This window comes from Orcinus orca, chromosome 6 (assembly GCF_937001465.1).
Source record: "Orcinus orca chromosome 6, mOrcOrc1.1, whole genome shotgun sequence".
Lineage (NCBI taxonomy): Eukaryota > Metazoa > Chordata > Mammalia > Artiodactyla > Delphinidae > Orcinus > Orcinus orca.
This window is the reverse complement of record NC_064564.1, coordinates 106,974,955-106,995,112: the sequence shown is the minus strand read 5'-3', so window position 1 is coordinate 106,995,112 and position 20,158 is coordinate 106,974,955. Positions and strand designations below refer to the sequence as shown.

General features: G+C 41.4%; 1 protein-coding gene across 1 annotated transcript in view; it reads left to right on the top strand.

The window, feature by feature from the left end:
- Positions 1 to 2,431: 2,431 nt before the first annotated feature.
- The window catches only part of MEGF9 (multiple EGF like domains 9), an 84,464-nt gene continuing 66,737 nt past the window's right edge, over positions 2,432 to 20,158 (top strand). Inside the window, exon 1 of the mRNA XM_004269281.4 lies at positions 2,432 to 3,164. Within this exon, the coding sequence (XP_004269329.1) occupies positions 2,579 to 3,164 (586 nt within the window). The 5' untranslated portion in view covers positions 2,432 to 2,578. The remainder of the gene's footprint in view (positions 3,165 to 20,158) is intronic.

Below are 20,158 nucleotides of genomic sequence, written 5' to 3'. Positions count from 1 at the left end.
ACAAGACTCAAAGTTAGCACTGGTATAAATGAAATGAGCGTCCACAGATCAGACAACTTCTGTGTGCCAGGCTCTGTAAAAACATTCTCTTCAGGCCTCAGCTCAACTAAGTGAGACAGAATTCATTGGTCCCATTTTATAGATGAGGAAACTGAGGCTCAGAGCGGTGAAAGGTTTCTTTCAAGGTCGCACAGCTGGCAGAATCATGACCCAGATCTGTCTGATGCTAAAGATACAAGCTCTTCCCAGGGCACCACAGGATCTCTTTTCAATTTAATTCAATTTAACCAGCATGGGTCAATGCTCACACATATTACCCCTTGCTAAGCACTGAGAACAGAGAGAACAGCCTAATGGGAGAGACAGACACAGAAATCACAAGTTCTAGTGTTCCCGCTGATGCAAGCCTGTGAGAAGTAATAAAATCACGTGGGCAGTTCTATTTATCCTGTTGTATGTATTTCTGAATGCCATCCTTAATCCTTTTAGGAAGAGGCAGGGGAGAGATAGATTGATAGGTCAGGGCTATAATCAATGAACAAACAAACGGCAGTGGGAAAATGGGGAGGGGGAGATTAATTCCCACTCAGAGATCCAGAAGAGTCTCTTAGAGGATATGGTATTTGGGTTGGGGTTTGAAGGGCTAGAAAGATTCAGCAAAAGAATATGGGTAAGAGGCATGACCTGTGCCCTCCCTTACCCAAGAAGTAAAAACAGAATCTTGATTTGTGCTTCCTAAATATTGGTCTGAAACCAGAATTCTGAATGGTTCTGAAACCAGAACCCATACATAGCCCTCCCAGTTTGCCCCCTCCCCTTACATATATACATGGACCTACCAAGACACGCTCATAGGTACTCACAAATGCAAAGACACACAGAAAATACACATAAAACACACATCAGTACACATGCAGATACTTAAAACATACAATACGCAAAAAAGATACTAGCTCCCATACTCATAAGCTCATACAAATACACATAATACTCATACACACAGACTCACAAACATATTTATGTTTTCATTACACAAGCACAAAACTATCCTCTCCCCACCGACTCCTCATGCAGGTAAAGAAGTGCATTTTTAATTCACATATACACGGGTTCGCATGCAAATCTCATCGCCCCGTTCTTGTTGGAGACCAGTGACTAATGGGAAGCCATACACAAAGCGAGCATCACGCAGGGGAGGCCAGGAATGGGTTGGCGGTTGGGCTGGGATTAAGCCCTGTCAGATGACAAACGCGCCCTGCCCGGCTGCCACTAGAAGCTGCTGAGCCGAGGCTGCAGCGCCTGAGCGAGCTCTGAATCCTGGGCGATGGTGCGAGGCTGCGCACCGGAATTCCAGCTTTACACAGGGTTGAGTGTCACCCAGGGTCAAGCTCTGCTATCAGACCCACCCCAAGAGGCAGGCGGCTTTGGGTACAAGCAGGGCTGCGGCATGGGTCTTGTCTTAACAGTACACTGAGAGTAGTAAGCGTAAATGAGGGTTTACTGTGGGCCAGGCACTGCGTTAAGCCCTTTCAATTCATTACTTAATTCTCACATCAGCTCTGTAAGAGGGGGATGGGGGCGTTCGGGATGTTAGCTCTCTATCCACCCCTTTTTAGAGGTGAGAACACTGCGCTCAGGCCGCAAAACCACTCAGCAGGAAACTTGGAGCTGAGGTTCAACCCCATCCGATCCCACTCTCCCCGGCGTTTTAGGGTAAAGTGTGCATGTGAGCCTGTCTCCCCCACGCAGGAAGCTTGCACCTCCAGCTCCTGACGGGTCTCTTAGAACCTCCGTCCTGCCAGGCACAGCGCCTGGCCCACTGCAGGTATCTGATGAGGGCGTGGGTCTTGGTTCGGTGAGGTCCTCAACAAGGACCTCAGTTTCCCCATCTCTGAAATGGGAATGCAGCGCAGACCTCGCAGGGCCGAGGCCAGGTGCTCTCGAGCAGCAGAGGGAATGCTGGGCTCCACATCCTCGCTGCAGCCGCCCTCACCCATCACTGGGGTTCCAGCTCCGTCTCCACCCGAGCCCGGGAGCGCCGCCGGCGCCCCATTGTTCAAGAAGGCGGGGAAGCTCTCGATCCCCGCTCCGGGTCGCGCTCGCCGCCCAGTGGAGCAGGCGACTTGGCCCGGCTTCTGCCGCGCGGGGCGCGTCCTTTGTCTGCTCCGTGGCGCCCGGTGCCCGAGGCCCGCGCCCCACTCCTTGGGCAGACAAAGCCGTGGCTGCCGCTAGCCGGACCGGCTGGTGCTGTGCTCGCACCACCCTCTTCCCGCCTTAGCACCGCCCCCTCTCCTTGACGTCCTCTGATTGGCCCGCGGGGCCACAAAGAGGCCGGGAAGCGGGTGGGTCACGTGAGTTAGCGTGGCCTCCCATTGGTGGGGTCAGGCTGCCAATCGGGGAGGGCGGGCTGTCCTCGCACGGCCCGGTCTCTCCCTCCGCGCTGGGGCCCGCCCGCGGGGCCGGCCGCCTGTCAGAGGGAGGTGGCGATGGTGCGCCCGGTGGTGGTGGCGGCTGCGGCGGCTTCCCTGGTCCGAGTGCAGGGAGGAGAAGATGACTGACCGACCGACTGACTGAATGAATGAATGGCGAAGCCGAGCGCGCCATGAGGAGCCTGCCGAGCCTGGGCGGCCTCGCCCTGTTGTGCGCCGCCGCCGCCGCCGCCGCCTCAGCAACCTCAGCGGGGAATGTCACCGGTGGCGGCGGGGCCACGGGGCAGGTGGACGCGTCGCCGGGCCCGGGGCTGGGGGGCGAGCCCAGTCACCCTTTCTCTAAGGCCATGGCTCCCACGGCCCAGGCCCCGAGGACCGGACCCCCGAACGCTACCGTCCACCGACCCCTGGCTGCGTCCTCTTCAGCCCAGCCCCTGGCTACCACCCCTTCTCGGGCCAGGGCCGAACCCACTCCGACCACCTTTCGGGCGCCGCTCGGCCCCTCGCCGATCACACCTCTTGCGGTGGAACGTACTGGGACCACCGCTCGGGCGACGACCAGACCCGCTCCGACCACCCTCTCGACGACCACTGGCCCAGCGCCGACCACCCCAGTAGCGACCACGGTGCCGGCGCCCACCACTCCCCCGATCCCGACTTCCATTCTCCCCGGCGGCGGCAGCAGCGTCCCGCCCACCCCACCTGCCACCGAGGCCCCCTCGCCGCCTCCCCCAGGTGAGTCTCAGCGCTTCCTCGCCCGCCGGACCCTCCCAGCGGCTGTCAGTGCCTTTCCCCAGCCCTGGCCTCTAGCGTTGGGCTCTTGGCTGGAATGGCTCATTTCTTGCCCCAAAGGTTCCCCAGATTTCGACTCTCAAGGGGAGGTCCAAGCTCCAGCTAGCCTGCCCCCCAGCCCCCAATCTGGAAAGTCTTTTGTCCCCCCCTTGGGCTGTGCGTCCTCGGGAGGGGGGCGGCTGCTGCGTGGAAAGGCATCGCACCTCCTTCCAAACAGGGCTCTCTGGCCTTTGTCAGACAGGCTGAATGGGCGCAAACTTTTGCGTTCGGTTCGCTCACCTTGCCTCTCCGCCTGGGTGATTTGGGGAAGTTTGAAAGCCAGCCCAGTACCTCCTGAAACCAACTGGTCAAAACCTGAGTCTAAGGGATTCCTCCTACAGCTCCACTTTCCTTGTTCATTTCTCCTTGTTTATATAAATATCAGATGTGCATGTGACAGGTGGAAAAGATATTGAGAGGATTTTGTTTACAAACAGTAGTACAGACCACTTGAGGCCAAAAAAAAGACATTGTAATCCATGTTTTCCCTGCAAATAAATAGATTCAGTAGGTCATTTGGGGCAGGTGTGTATCTAGGTTGAGCACATTTATAAATTAGGTTAAATCCCTTCCTTGCACCATTTTTTTTTCCCTTCCTCAATTACAAGGTCAATATGTTTGGACAAATACACATTTTAAGCAGGAATGCCGGGTTTTTTCCCCCTTAAGGGGAATGTTCAGTTTTGCTGATGCTAATAAAAGCCAATTTCTGTCTGAGTCCCTGTAGAAAATAAAGCTCTTCTTCCTGCTGATTGAAGTCTTCAAGCAAAGTTAGAGACAACTTCTGTTCTTTCCCCCTTGAGATCTAAAGTGGGCCTGGAACTAAACAAATAAAACCTACCTTGTCAAGATGTTAGTCAAGAGTTTCTGAATTCCTTTGCTTTGAGTTGGGGTTTGATTTGTCCAAACCATTTTGTCTAGCTGTATTTATATTAATGGATCTCTGACTTAATTCTTAGGCTCAGTGATTTACTGTGGAGTCAGGTATGGACTTTGGACTATAATTGAATTTGTAGAGAGTTTTCCCACATGATTATGAGCCTTAATACAGTCACATCTTGGATTGGAGCTTGGCATTGACATAAGAAGGAATGCAGATTATTCACCCATAAAAAGCCAAGTTTGTATTTCTTCCAGCTTCAAGGGCTGTACTAACTAGCTGGATTTTGACTGTAACCTTTTTTGGCCTTTCTATAGAGAGATGGATATATTACTGAGAGACAGGAAGCATAGAGGTTGAGAGTATGGACTCTGGAGTCCATTCTTAGGTTTGAATCGTAGTTCTGCCCTTTATTAACTGTGTAAACTTGGGCAGGTCGCTTAACCTCTCTTCATCTGAGAAATGAAGATAATAATAGTACTTAGCTCATAGGATTGTTGTGAAAATTAAATAATTTAGTACATTTATAAAGCTTAGAACAACCGTTCCCCATGCAGAGTAACACACTGTGGGGGTGTGTGTTAGCTATCCTTATGACTAGGTCTTCTTCTTTTTTTTTTTTTTTTTTTTGTGGGATAGAAAGCATTTGAGAAACCTAGTAGAGACTTGTGGTGATTTTTATTTGTTTTAGTAAAATATAGTAGAAAAGGATGAATTAGATTTTCCGAAGTTTGAAACACACCGTAGTGTTTATGTAGGAAGATTGCTTATTTTGAATGGTTAGTATATAATGTCTGTGTAATTGATGTTATTTTACCTTAATAATTTTTGTATTGTTATTTTTAAATCACAAAGGTACTTTTTCATTGTGATAAAATATACATAACATAAAATTTACCATTTTAACCATTTTTAAGTGTACAGTTTAGTGGTGTTAAGTACATTCAAGTTGTACAGCCATCACTACCTTCCATCTTCAGGACTTTTTTATTTTCCCCAACTTAAACTCTGTATTCATTAAACAATAACTTCCCACCCCCAGCGCCCTAATTCCTGGCAACAACCATTCTACTTCCTGTCTCAGTGAATTTGCCTACTCCAGGTTCCTCATACAGGGGGACTCATACAGCATTTGTCGGCAAACGTAACCTTTACTTGCGAAAAACAAAGAACCAGAAGTCTACAAAGGAAAGAGTGAAAGTCACTCCTTTACTGCCTCCCAGTTCCAGTCAGTTCCTAAAGGTCACTACTGTTAGCAGTTTGATCTTTTCTCAGACATTTTTCTAGGCATATATGAACATAAACACAGGGTTTTTAAAAATAGGTTTTAAAAACTCAAAATGAAATAATTATATATGTTACATATATTAATTATATATGGTTATAGCAACTCGTAGAGTTTTGCGACTTGCTGTATCCAGTTAACGATGTATCATGGACTGTTTTTTTCATGTTAGTACCTAAGGTCTACCTTATTCTTTTCAGCAGTTGCATTTTTCGTTGTAAGTATATACCATAACTTATTTAACTAATCCCTTGTTTATGGACACTTAGATTGCTTCTGGGCTTCACTTTAAAAAGCACAGGGAAGAATGTGTTCTTGTTCAGTCCATCACGTATATATTATATTCTCTAATACTTTGGCTGGAGTTTTGTAGACTCCAAATCAATTTCAGGAGAAGTAAAGCTGGATTGAGTAATATTTGCCATCTGAGCTGTTCAAGGCTTTTAGTAACTTCCATAGACTACCATATATCTATGTCTATGATGGTCTTCGAGCAACAGAAGTTTTAGAAGGATGTCCAATTTTTGTAGCTCTCCTGCATTTTAAATTTTTCATAGCTTGTAGTTTTCTGTGAATTCACTGTGGATTGCCCGTGTCTAGTTCTCAGAAGCTGAACTGCCTCTGTGGGCCTACTGATGGGCAATTTTAGCTTTACAGTAATGTAATCGAGTATGGCCTTTCTATCTGAGCATGGGTTTTAGTCTACTTCAAACAGTAAACGCATCTCTTTGACAGAAGGAAAACTTCTAACTGAATTTGAGAGACCTAGTTAGGTTGGTAAAGTTGGATTCTCTGGCATTTGGGAAGATGGGTACAGGGTGTTTTATTTTAATGTTCCTGTAAGGACTGAACACCATAGATAATATATTACGTGTTTGGATGGGTCTTCTAGCTGCTATTTGAATTAATAAGAATTTCTTTCAAGGAGGTCTAGCTCAGAGCTCTTGCCTGCCCCTCAATTAGGGCTGTCTTTTGTTTGTAGAGACACTGATCTGCAAACTGAAACTAATTGCCCAGCAAGCAAGCATTTTCCTCCCACAGACCTGGCAAAACATTTGACTGATTGGTTGGCTGGGTAGGACATTTTAAGAAGGGTGAAGGCAGAAGCTGTGATACTAGAGAATAATAGTTATCAACAGTAAGAGACCGAAGAGATGACAAATGTTTGATTTTTAAATTTATGGACCTTCAGGGCTAGATAAGACTTTAGAAGCCACTGCATCCTAACGTGGCTCTACATTGCAAGAAACACTTCTGTGGACTTAGCTGAAATATTTCTCACTGTGGTTAACACCAGCTGATTCTGGCTCTGCCCTTTGGGGCCATACAGAACAAGTCAGCTCTCTCTGGGCCATGACAGTTCTTCAGGGATCTGCAGACAGTGATCATGTTCCCTCTGAGTCTGGACTAAATAACTTCAGCTCCCTCAACTGTTTTGTGAAATGGTTTCACATTCCCTTACTATCCTGGTTACCCCTCTTCTGGACTTTTTCAGTTTTTCTGTGTCTCTCCTGGAGTGTTGAACACAGAGCTGAACGTATTGCTCCAGATGTGCTCTAACCAGCTCATAGCAGAGAGGGCGGTTACCTTGTTCTTTCTGGATGCTGTACCACTGTTGATGTAGTTAGTTCCTAATCACAGTAGCTTTTTTAGCAGCCACATTATGTAGTTGACTCATTGAGTCCATTAAGATAGGTAAGTCTTCTTTTTTAAAAAAAAAAAAAACATGGAGTAGATGAGTCTTTCTTCATTCTGCACTTGGAAACTCTTGTTATTTTCTTAAGTATAAACTGAGACATTTGCCAAGCATGTAAGATTTATTGTGTTAGATTCAACCCATCATTTTGGATCCCGAGTCTGTCAATGTACCCCACCCAGTTTATTCACATTCACCTACAGGGTGTTCCTATAGACAGAGTCTAAGGACAAGTTAGGGCAGGTTGTTCTTACCTCATAGGGGAGAGTACATTTATGGAGGATAAAACAGTTTGGAAGGGAAGGAATAATGATTTAGATTAGTTCTCAAGGGTCTCTTCCAGCTGTAAAGTTCTGTGATGGTTTGGTACACATGATTCAGGGCACATGAATGCCCCCGAAATGAGCCTCAATCATTTATTTGTGATCTAAGTTAAGAGAATAGGCTTTTTTTCAAGCAAGTCCTAGAATTTAGAGTTTGAAAGCTCTGACTACTATGGCATGTAAATAAAATATTGTGAATGGATTTTATTTGAAAGGAGCATTCTGGGAATTCAGGGCCCTCCTACCTGTACTGGGAAACGTTTTCTTCATCCTAAAATTCTGTACAGCTAGGTTCAGGGTGTCATTTGCTTATGGTTATTTAAGAAGATACCATTCATTTTAAGGAAATAGAAATTGTTCAGGCTTCAAAGATAAGGTATGTTCATAATCTTTTATCAAAAACCTGTGGGGCTGGGTGTATTTCAGAATTTAGAATTTTTCAGATTTTAGGAAGTTAATAAATACACCCCAGTGAAGTCTAGGGCAGCATCCTGTAATGAAACACATGAAGATACTTGCAGCAAAATGCATGTATATTCACACTGAGTGGGTTTTTTAAAAAGCTATAAATAGCCTTGCATTTGTTCAGGTCAGGTTTTGCTGCCAAATGAATAACAGAAAAATTTTTGGTTTTTTGGATCTTCTGGTATTTACATCAGGTCTGAGGGACTGTGCACCACTGTAATAGTAATTGCAAACACATTTAGTACTTACTATGCTACAGGTACTGTTCTAAGTGCCTTACATATGTTACCTTACTTAATCCTCACAACAGTTAGGTATAATTGAGTTAGGTACTATTACTATCTTCATTTTATAGATAAGGAAACTGAGACTCAGAGAAGCCCAGCTATGGTGGAGCCTAGATTCAAGCCCAGTCTTTGTGGTTCCAGAATCCATATTATTGGCATTTAAAGAAATAGTTACATAGAGGATAAGAGAAGGAAACCATTTTGCTAAAAATATTTGCCCTTGGATACTAGTCTGAAAAATTTTCACCTGTTCTTTGGCATTTACTCTCTTCATTCTCTTGTGAGCTATTTAGTCACCTCCTCAAAATTTCTGTTTTACAATGTTGTACAATTATAGCTCTAACTCTTCCTTTGATTAGGTTCTAATATGGTCTGTGATAGGGAGGACTGTCTGTAGTCTTTTTAGGGCTAGGCCCAGGGACTACTCAAATTCACTCTATCTTATTCCTGGCCCGAGTGCCTAGCTTTCTGCAGAAATTCCTTAGTTTGATTAGTTTCTGGAACAGCACAGTTAAACTCTAAAGCATTAGTTTCAAATCTACTGAATTATGTCCCCAGGAAGCCTTCTGGCTAGTTGAAAATTTACACATTGAAATAATCTAACTAGGTCTTTTTATCTTGATTTTTTATAAAGATCCATAAAATTAAAGTGAGCATTACTTTTCATCTCAGCATTGCTAAGCATGTGTATATTAACTTCCAGACATCTTGGCACCCTTATAAAAAGAATAGAAGAAAAGTATCATGGTGCTGTTTTTACTGATGGGTAGATTATGGGTAGAGAGATTACTGCTCTAGGGCACTTAATAGATCAGAAGAGAATAGAAATATAAGATCTGTTTGGCTGAAAGACAGTGTTAGATGATATTTTTAGTTAAAAATAGCTTTAATTCATGCTTTTTGCCTTGATCTTTATTTTTGTTTGTTTTCTTTACATATAATATAAACATCTTTAATACTAATGTTGAGATTATGTTATAGGTATCTCTTCTTGGTCACTTAGTCTTTTTTTCAAGTATGCGTTTTGGTGTATCTGTTTTTCACTAGAAACAGCTACCCTAACTGCACTGGTAACTTTGAAGGGAGATATTTTAAAAATTGTCATGAAAAAGATAAAGATTATGTCTGGATACATGTGTGTTTGAATCACAGCAAAGGTTTACTCAGCTCTTTTTAACTGTATCTATTTAAGTACATGTGATAAATGTGTGTCAGAATAATTCCTCTAGTAATGCCACTGTTCCACAGATAAGTATTACTGTCTGAAAAATCTTTCCCTATTACTTTTTCTTCATTAAAATAAAATCTTCTGTTCTCCTTGCTCATTTTTTTTCACTTTAAGCTCCTCTGTATGTTCTTCTTACTCCTGTCTCTTATTCTTGGACCCATCCATTCTTTCATGTTCTTTAAGGAACCAAATTATCCTCTCTACTTAACAATTTCCCATTTGTCCTCCTTCAATGCCTCCTCAAAGCCTAATTCTTCCAAGAAGTCTTTCCAGGGGAACAAAAGATCCTTGAAGACGTTCTGGTAACAGGGTGCACAGGGTTGAACACTTTGCACTCAGAACAAAACCTGTCTTTCTTTGTGACTTTGACTTTTTCCCTATGAATTTGTTTTTAAAGTCTGTTTAATTTAGATTATTAAGCCCACTTGATAAGAAAATGTCATAGTTTATACAATATTCAGGATATGGTATTAATTCTTTCTTTTAGAAAAAAATGAAAGAAAAGATTTTCTTTTTGTTCTGGCTCTTCTTTATTGACCAGCTTTTGTTTTTGGTTTTTTGTTTTTTTTCCTTCTCCTGAGGAACAATACAGAAAAAAAAAACCTGCCATAACAGAAGTTATCTGCCTCCAAAAAAAAAATCCAGTACTTTGAATAAGTAGCAAATTTCTTTTTCTATTTATGAATAATATGAGCTGTTTTTGTTGGGTAGGTGTATTTGGGCTAAATAGCAATATAAAAGGTTTAATTTGGTTGAGAAGCAAATATTAGATCTTTTGAATGACAGAATTTCCCTTGTAGAAATCTAATTAAAGTCAATAGTGAACAGAGTGCTTCGAATAATTAACAAGTGTGCAGTGCTTTACGGTTTACAAGGTGCTCTTAGAATCTCCGAGACTTTGGCATCTATATTTTGTAGATTTCCGGGTATTATATGAGTCAGTAAAACCTCAGGTTCTGACCTCTGTTGGTACTTATGTTGGTGAATATAGACGAAAACTTTATAGGTTTTTGGTGGGTTTCACATTTGGTATTTTGTATTTCAAACTGTTGTCTTGGGGAACTAAGATCCCACAAGCCGCATGGTGTGGCCAAAAAAAAAAAGAAAGAAATCAAACTGTTGTCTTTTCTTTTCCTTTTTATTTTATTTATTTATTTTTTTGTCTGCATTGGGTCTTCGTTGCTGTGCGTGGGCTTTCTCTAGTTGCCGCCAGCGGGGGCTACTCTTTGCTGTGCGCAGACTTCTCATTGCGGTGGCTTCTCTTGTTGCGGAGCATGGGCTCTAGGCCCATGGGCTTCTGTAGTTGTGGCACGTGGGCTCAGTAGTTGTGGCTCACGGGTTCTAGAGGTCAGGCTTAGTAGTTGTGGCGCACGGGCTTAGTTGCTCCGTGGCATGTGGGATCTTCCCCAGCCAGGGATCGAATCTGTGTCCCCCGCATTGGCAGGCGGATACTTAACCACTGTGCCACCAGGGAAGTCCCAAACTGTTGTCCTTTAAGTTTATTTTGTTGAATGTAAATCTTTGACTGATTTAGCTGCCCATATTTACGGGATGGAAAAATAGCATTTTGGGAAGAGGATTGCTTACTTTTATATTTTATTTCCTAAGTACTATATGGGGCTGAATGTTATGGAAAGAGCCCAGTAATAATTGAAAGTAAATGGTGATGGAGGTAGCAACGCAAACTACAGAACTTGATTGGGAGAACTCATGTAAATTTCATTTCTTCAGATGGAAATATTATTTACTTCTTTCCTAGTGTAGGAATCTGTTTGGAATTATTTTAACATACTTGTTCTGTTGCCTCAAATCAGTGTGAGTATCAAAGGAACTTGGTACTTTCTCACCTCTCATTACCAATCTAATATTTAATGCTCTGGGAGGAAAGGTAATTAATGTTAACTGAGCACCTATTATATGCCTAATTACCTACCAGGATTTTTTTTTTTTTACTTACATCATGTTATTTAATTCTTAGACAAAGCAGTAGTTAAATATTATTATCCTTACTTTATGGGTGGCAAATACTGAGGTTCAGAAAGAGAAAGCAGCTTGCTCAAGCTGTCAGGCTTACGAAGTCCATGAGGGCAGGGACTTCTGTTTGTTCTGTTCACAATTGTATCCCCAGCATCCAGCCCAAAATAGATTCTGAATAAAAATTTAAGGATTGAATGAGTGAAGAAGAAGGAGTGGTTTGTAGCTACACTAGATGTGTAGTGTATTCTTGAGGAAAATAATGTAATCTCATGGCCTTTTCCTTAGTTTAGAAATGAACTTTTCTCCTTTTCTCCATTACTCATAGGAATAGTATGAGAACCTACTTAGGCAAGTGGAGTTCTTTGAGATCTAGCAAATTACATTAATTATTCATTTTTTGTTACATAACTTTGTCCCTTCTATTTTTCTTAAAGGAAGAACAGCAATATACAGATGTACATCTGATGCCTTTTGTAGAAAAAGTAGCTAAAGTTGGAAAAGCAGAGCCCTTGTATGTAAGACATGGGACCCTAAGGTCTTTCACAGTTCTCTTACTGGTTCTGTAATCTTGGGCAAGTAATTTCATCTGTAAAATGAGAGAGGCTAGATTTGTTGTTTCTAAACTGTATTATTTGGGAAGCCAGGGTTCCTTAGATGTGTTTGGGAGCCAGTATAGGGACTCAGGAGGCCAAGTGGGTCTACTTCTGGGCCCTCCACCCCCACCCTCACCTCACACCCCCGCATCACCGCCCACACTTTAATCAGCTCCACTCTCATCTGGTTTATATATTGGGTTTGTTTTTTTCAGTAGAGATATTTGAAATAGGAATTTTTGTACTCTAAAATTCTATGATAAAGAAATTATGGTAATCTCTGAACTATTATGCATCTTTTAAAATGCTTACATTATGTTAAGTAGCAGTATACATAGAAGGAGAGAAATACACCAAAATATTAAGTGGCTAAAGCTAAGTGATGGGATTATGGGTCTTTTTAATTTCCTTCTCTGTTTCTTTGGATTTTCCAAGTTTTTTTTTCAATGAATGTATCCAGTTTTAATTTTACAGTCATAAATATAAATGAATAACATAAAAAATGAATAAAAAGTTATGATAAGCTTGATAAGCCTCCACTTATATGAGATCAACTCAGGTGATATTACCCCAGGCCACTTTCTAACTTCTGTGATTGACTCACCAGTTTTGATCTGCATCAGAGATATTTGCTTAGTCTCAGTGAGTTGTGGTTCTGAAGAAAGGAGATTGCTGAAGACAATACCCAAGAAAGGAAACTGTTCCTGACACCTGACAAATCAGGGTAGTGAAGACACATCTAAGATTTGGTACTTTTAGGGAAGGTTTAACTAAGATCTTAGCAGAGGCTGAAAACAGAGCTGATTCTTTATCCATTTCATTCTGTCTAGGGAATTTAAAGCATGAACTTAAAAGTTAATTAAAGTAGGTTTTTGAAATAGATCTTGTTTAAATTGTGCAGAATTTGAATTCATGACATTGTTCACAGGCTTTACCAATAGATGGTCTTTGGTTATCTCTTCCTTTAAAGATACAGAGCTCCCAAAAGTTTGGTTTCAGTCTATCCATATGTTTTTCAATTAGATCAGATGGGATTGCTTTTATACTGGTAATACAACAGCTGTTCTATATGATATCCTTGCCAGGGAGACAGCTAAGCTCTTAGGGAAGGGGAAATATATTCAGTTGGAAAAAGGAATGTATTCTGCCTAGTCACGGGGAAAATGATAAGGGGTAGGAATGTTTTCAACCTGGCTGGAGAACGTTAAATAACCTTTATTTAGTATATTTATTTAGTATATTTATAAATAAATAACCTTTATTTAAACCTTTATTTAGATTTTACACTCTTTAAATAACTGATTTTGGAAACTTGTTTCAGTCTTGCATGCTTCCTAGAAACTGGCATATTACTAGGGATCTTATTAGATTTTTATTGTTTATTTTTTAAAATCTATAGTTTTAAAAAATATTTATTTTATTTATTATTATTATTTTTGGCTGCATTGGGTCTTCATTGCTGCACATGGGCCCCCTCTAGTTGCAGTGAGCAGGGGCTGCTCTTCGTTGTGCTGAGCAGGCTTCTCATTGCAGTGGCATCTCTTGTTGCAGAGCACAGGCTCTAGGTGCGCGGGCTTCAGTAGTTGTGGCACGAGGGCTCAGTAGTTGTGGCTCGGGGCTCTAGAGAGCAGGCTCAGTAGTTGTGACGCACAGGGCCAGTTGCTATGGCATGTGGGATCTTCCCGGACCAGGGCTCGAACCTGTGTCCCCTGCATTGGCAGACGGGTTCCCAGCCACTGTGCCACCAGGGAAGCCCAAAAATCTATAGTTTTTATTTGATGTATGTGAGCGAAAAGAAGAGGTTATGAGTAACACTGTTAATTGTAAGGAGAACATCATATTCTCTAGTTCCTTTTAATTTTTTATTTATTTTTTTTGCGGTACGCAGGCCTCTCACTGTTGTGGCCTCTCCCGTTGCAGAGCACAGGCTCTGGACGCGCAGGCTCAGCGGCCATGGCTCACGGGCCCAGCCACTCCGCGGCATCTGGGATCTTCCCGGACCGGGGCACGAACCCGTGTCCCCTGCATCGTTAGGCGGACTCTCAAACACTGTGCCACCAGGGAAGCCCTAGTTCCTTTTAATTTTAGAAATGGTCTTTAAAAATGAAATTCTTTTAAACATATTCTAGGGAAAGTTGTCTCCTCTGAAGGAAATTGCATGAACCGAGTAGCTTTTTTAGGTTCTCTTCAGCCCTGTCTGCTGTTTATAGGGATGAAATGGCAGTTTGGGAAGGGTTAACGGTAATAATGAGGAAAAAGATGGAATGCTTCGTATTCCAGCGTGTTTATCCTGTTTTATATCTGTATTGAGGCTTGATTAGAGGAAGGCATTGGGCTTTTTTTGCTGTAGATTTCTCATTTGACTTTATATTCCTTATAACTCTACAGCATGTTTTGATTACCTGTTCTATATGAACTGCTTTAACAAGGTAGCCCCACCATCCCTTGATGTTGTGTGGGTGAATGAATGGTTATAAAGTGTACCAAAACCACAAAGCAAGCTAGCTGTTGGGTATTTATTATTATACTGAATTGTTGGTGTATTGCCTACAAACCTATCCTGTTCAACTGGTTTTAGTTTTTAAGTTAGTTTGTTGCTTCAACTTGTCCACAAAGGCAGGGCTGAATGGTCCAGCTAATCAGTGGAATAGCAGTCAGAAGAAATAAATTCGTCTTTCTTTTCATTCACTTTGTAAGTTCCGGAGCACATTTTTTTTTGATGGCTCTGTGACTTAGTTTCTCTAACTATAAAATGAGACCTGTTACATGCACAGACACAGGGCAAGTCACATAATCTGCCTGGGCTACTATACTGTTGTCAGTAACATGAGTATAATAGTACCAACCTAATAGGGTTCTTGAGTGTTGACCTAGAATTCAAACCCAGCTCTGGCTGACTTAAAAGTCTGTGTTTTGCTTTTTTTTTTCTTTTGACTAAACTGTGCTGCGTTGCCAAAGCAGATGGGAGTAGCAGAAAATGAAATGAAGCATTCAGTGGTTACAGAGCACATTTTGGGTTCCATTTTTGTTGCCTTCCCTAGCCTCCCAGAGCCTCCACCAGCAAGCCCATACATTGTCCTTCTCAGCACTTGTTCTGAATTACACTGTTTTGACTCAGGTTTGATTTCAGTAGCTGCTGTGAAAATCAAAATTAAATCAAAGAGTGTTTCTCAGAGGTAGATATGAGTGTGGAGTGGAGATAGGGAGAGGAGATAATGGTAGAAATTAGCTGAGGGTAAGCAGGTAGACTACATGTAAATGTAAAGCAGAACCTAACAGTAACTATGAGATTGTCTACTCAGCGCCAGAAGGATCGGGGCTAACAGAGACAATGTGATGCTTATTAGCATTTGGCAAGAAATACCACACACTGCAAAATGATAGTATTGATTGTTCTTGACTTGACAATAAAACCTTTCATCTTTAACTTAATATGGACTCTAGATGAAGATGCTGGTGCACAACAACATGTTGTAAAAAGTGGCAGGTGATATTTGATTATACAAGTCATAGAAGAATCTCAGACTTGCAAATGTGATTCATACTTCTGCCAGTCACCCGAGGATGCATTCCCCCTCCCCATTTTATAAACTTCCCTTCTCACTGAAGGGCTAGTTGTCTCTCAGATCAGACAAGGAGAAGCTATTATTTCAAGTATAGAACCAACCTCTTCTGATCCAGTTGCAAACATATTGACAGATGATATACACAATGTTGGAGGATTTGATTTAGAATCAAATAGCTTCAGTTTGTATGGCATCAGGACTCAACAGTAACAATGTATAATATATTATTACATCCTGCAAGTGCACAAGTACTGTGGTCAAGTGGAACTATATAACTATAGCTGTGGAGAATACACATATAGCGCAAAACCTGGTCACATCAGTCTCCTAGTTAATAATTTAATACAATATTTATACTTTAAGATAATTCTCCTGTGTGTTCACCATGAGTGACCCCAGTGTGTAATGCTCAAGTTTCCCAATGTGATTTAAAACTTCTCTATAATCTGCCTCTGTCCTCATTTCCTACCACCCCTCTCCTTGTGCTTTAAACTCCAACAGAATCAGATTTTTTGTATTTACCCCAAAATATCATGGTTATTACATCATCAATATTACTAATAAAACAATTATCTGTGGAGGTTTTACTCTGTGTGAGGTACTAAGAGCTTTAAATGAGTTATCATCACCTTGTTTAATTCTCAAAAGAACCTGGAATAAATATGTATTATTATCTCCATTTTACTAAGCAGGAGTTGAGGTTTGAGAGTTTAAATACATTGAATTAGGTCTCACAGCTAGTAAAATGTAGAACCTTGACTCAAATTTAGATCTCTCTAGCCTGAGAGGCTCCTCTCTTAATCGCTAAGCTAACTGGCCTCTCGTTTACTTTGCTTCTGCTCCTCCCTCAGCCTGGAATGCCCTTCTCTTCAGTTTTAATACAGGCTTTAAAGCAGAAATGAATGCTTGTTGATTTAATCAGAAATGGACTTTACTAAAAGATTGTTAAAGAGTTCACAGAATCTCCAGGGGAACCAAGTTCAGGACATGGAGCTAGAGATAAGGCCCAGTCATACACAGAGAGGTGCACTGAATATGCCACTGCCATCACCATTGAGCATTAGATGCTCTACTGCCACTTGTCATACTGCAGCCATCACCCCCTCTGCCACCAGAGAAGGGCCTCATGCTCATTCCTTAGGATCATTAGTTTCTAATTACAAGCCAGGTGAGGGTGCTTGTGCTTACTGGGGCCTCAGTCACTTACTCATGCCCTGGATGTAGGGGAGGCAGGGAAAACAATAATCTGGCATTGTGAACCTTTGTGGTGGGATAGCAAGCCTTAAAAGATGGAGAATTTCCCAGAATACGAAGGAATTAGCAGGATGCCAAAAAGAATGACAGATGTCTAGTCTACCATATCCCTTTCTTTTACCTGAGAAACTTATTTGTCCTTGAGAAACATCATCCGTGCAGCCTCCCATACTGTTTTACCTTATACGTTCTAATAGTACTGTACATATTTTTTGATTACTTGCTTTTTAAGGATTCTTGTTTTAAGTATTACTTTTTAATGTAACTGACTCCTCTATAACCTATTCTCAAGTAGCTCATAGGCTATGTCTTATTGATGTTTGTACTGTCTAACATCTACCTACCTAGGATCGTGTTCAGCATTCAGCACATAGTAAGTACTCAATAAAAAGCTGAACTGAATTGAGGCATAAATCCTCCCTGCCCACCACCACTAGAATGTAAGTTCCACAAGGGCAGGGATGTTTGTATTTGTCTCTCTTCCTGTTTTCTTTTTTTTAAACCACTGTCTCCCCAGCACCTAGATTAATTACTAACATGTACTGGGACCTCAGGAAGTGTTTATAGAATAAATGAATACTCCTAAATAGTACATTCTTTATTTCTGGGAATGATGCTGTCAGAAAAGCCTTTGAATGTGAATGGCAGATTCAAAGCACTGTATCATAATTTACAACTAGACCACATACAGTATGAAGCCAGAAACTGCCTTGTTCATCTCTAGTTACCTCTTCCTCCTATCCAGAAGCATAACCAGAAAAGGGCAGTTAGGAATTCTTTCCCAGACCTACCACCATAGTCACTAGCCACAAAAATGGCCTAAAGTACAATACCTGCTTGACATGAAATCTTTTTTGTCTCCTTTTGTATAACCAACTATGTCTTGATAGATGCAGTCTATACTGGGAAGAAAAGGCTTTTAGGCAAACTGTCTTGTATGCTGTTTTAAAAAGTTTAATAACCCAGGGTGGTAGCATTTCATTTTGAGGAAATGAAGACCCATAATTGTGGAATGATTTACACATGGGTAGTGGAGTGGCAGAAATGTACTATATGTAGACCAGAGTTCTGTAGCTTTTAGAGGTTAGCTTTTTGGAGGGACACAAGCATAATTATGTCAAGCTGAAAGAGAACTTTTGTTCAAGCGAACTGAAGAATTATTGTTATGTGGAAACTATCAGCTCTGGAGCCAGGTTTGAATAATTTTTCTACAACTTACTTATTGTGTGACCTTGGGATGTGTCTCAATTTCCTCATCTGTGAAATGGGCATAATAATAGCATCTACCTCACAGGGTTATTACAAGGATTAAATGATAACATATGTGAAGTACTTAGAATGCCTGGCATAAGTAGGCCTTCTAAATATTAGCTGTTCTTTTCATTTTTATATTTTGAATACCCATTTACTTATTGTAATGCTACTGACAATCTTTTTAATTCTTCACTACCACTAATCCTTTCCATTCTGAATTAGTAGTATCACCCCATTTTACAAAGAACCTGAGCTTGAGATGAGGTTAAGTTGTTTGCTCAATTGGCATTTCTTTGCAGTGTGTGGTATTTCTTCCAAGCTTTCACAGAGCTTGGAAATACTAGTTAGCTGGAATTCAAACCAAGATCTCTCCTTTTTGGAAGTGCTTTCCATCATGGCAAAATAGTATGCTAAAAGTAGATTGTGCCCTATTGTATCCTTCTAACCCCTGTTAGTTTTTTTTTGTTTGTTTGTTTGTTTGATTGTTTTTTTGGCCGCACCGCCTGGCATGCGGGATCTTAGTTCCCCAACTGGGGGTTAAACCTGTGCCCCCTGCAGTGGAAGCATGGAGTCCTAACCACTGGACCACCAGGGAAGTCCCCATAACTCCTGTTAGTTTTAATGCCTTTTTTTCCCCTGCCACCTTCACTCTCTTTCCTGACTTGTAGTCATTGTTTTTCTGTCCATACGGTAGGTCTGTGTACTGCCCTCTTTGGTGTTCTTCTTGATTCTTTTTGTAGTAGAAAGTATGTATTTTATTTGAAAGACCAAAGCATATCCTCACATACTACTATGACTGTTCATTTTAATTTCACTTTCATTTTTTTGTTAGCTTAATTGAGCTGTACAGTGGATTGTTGCCAGGAAAGAAAACGTAGTGTTATGAGTCAGATGAGTAATTTTATACATTAGCCAGGGTGGCGTTTAAGGACAAATAGAATACGCCCAACTGAGGGCCATTTCAGCTGGTGCAACAGGTGAAACACAAGATTGTCAGAAATAGAGACAGTAACAAATAATGATATTGAGTTGCTACAAAAGCTTTGCAGCCTAGTAAAGTACTTTTCTGTGCATTAATCATTGTTTAACTTGTGCATTAATTAATTAATTTTTTTAAAAAAGCATACCCTTTTCCCTATTACTTAAATAAAAGTGAATGCAAAGTCTTAAGCTGAACCATCTAGTGAAACACAGGTGAAGGCCAGTTTTAGCATGGTGAGACCCGCCCACCCCCCAAAAAAAAACAAGTGAAAAAGGATCTGAAATCTTGTCTGATTAACAGTGAAAGGAAAGAAGGAAGGAAGGGAGGGAGGGGAAAGGAGGAAGAAAAGAGAGAGAGAAATTAGAAACGGACTCCAGACATTTGTTGCAAAAAAAAAGTTTACTTAAACTTAGTTTGAGAGAATTCTTTTTCTTAGCATATTATCTTTCTTGTTAACAACAGTCGTTTTAACAATTTATCAGAAAGTAAGCATTTCTCTTTGCTATATTTCTTTTGGTTGATAATCTCATATAATAGATCACTCGTTTAGAAAATCAGTGATTAAGTAGTCTTCAGGGAATAAAGCCACAAGTGTCACAAGCTGTTACTTTGTACTTCCTTATTGCTTAACCAATCTGCAATGGTATCTTCCTCTTTCTTTTCTTTGCTTCCTTTCTTCCCTCCCTCCCTCCCTCTCTCTCTCTCCCCCTTTCTTTTTTTCCTCCCTCCCTCCCTCCCTCTCTCTCTCTCTCTTTCTCTCTCTCTCTCTTTCTCTCTCTCTCTCTCTCTTTTCTTCCTCCTTTCCCCTCCCTTCCTTCCTTCCTTCCTTCTTTCCTTTCACTGTTAATCAGACAAGATTTCAGATCCTTTTTCACTTCTTTTTTTTTGGGGGGTGGGTGGGTCTCACCATGCTAAAACTGGCCGTCACCTGTGTTTCACTAGATGGTTCAGCTTAAGGCTTTGCATCCACTTTTATTTAAGTAATAGGGAAAAGGGTATGCTTTTTAAAAAAATTAATTAATTTTTGGCTGAGTTGGGTCTTTGTTGCTGGGCACGGGCTTTCTCTAGTTGCCGTGAGTGGGGGCTACTCCTCGTTGTGGTGGCTTCT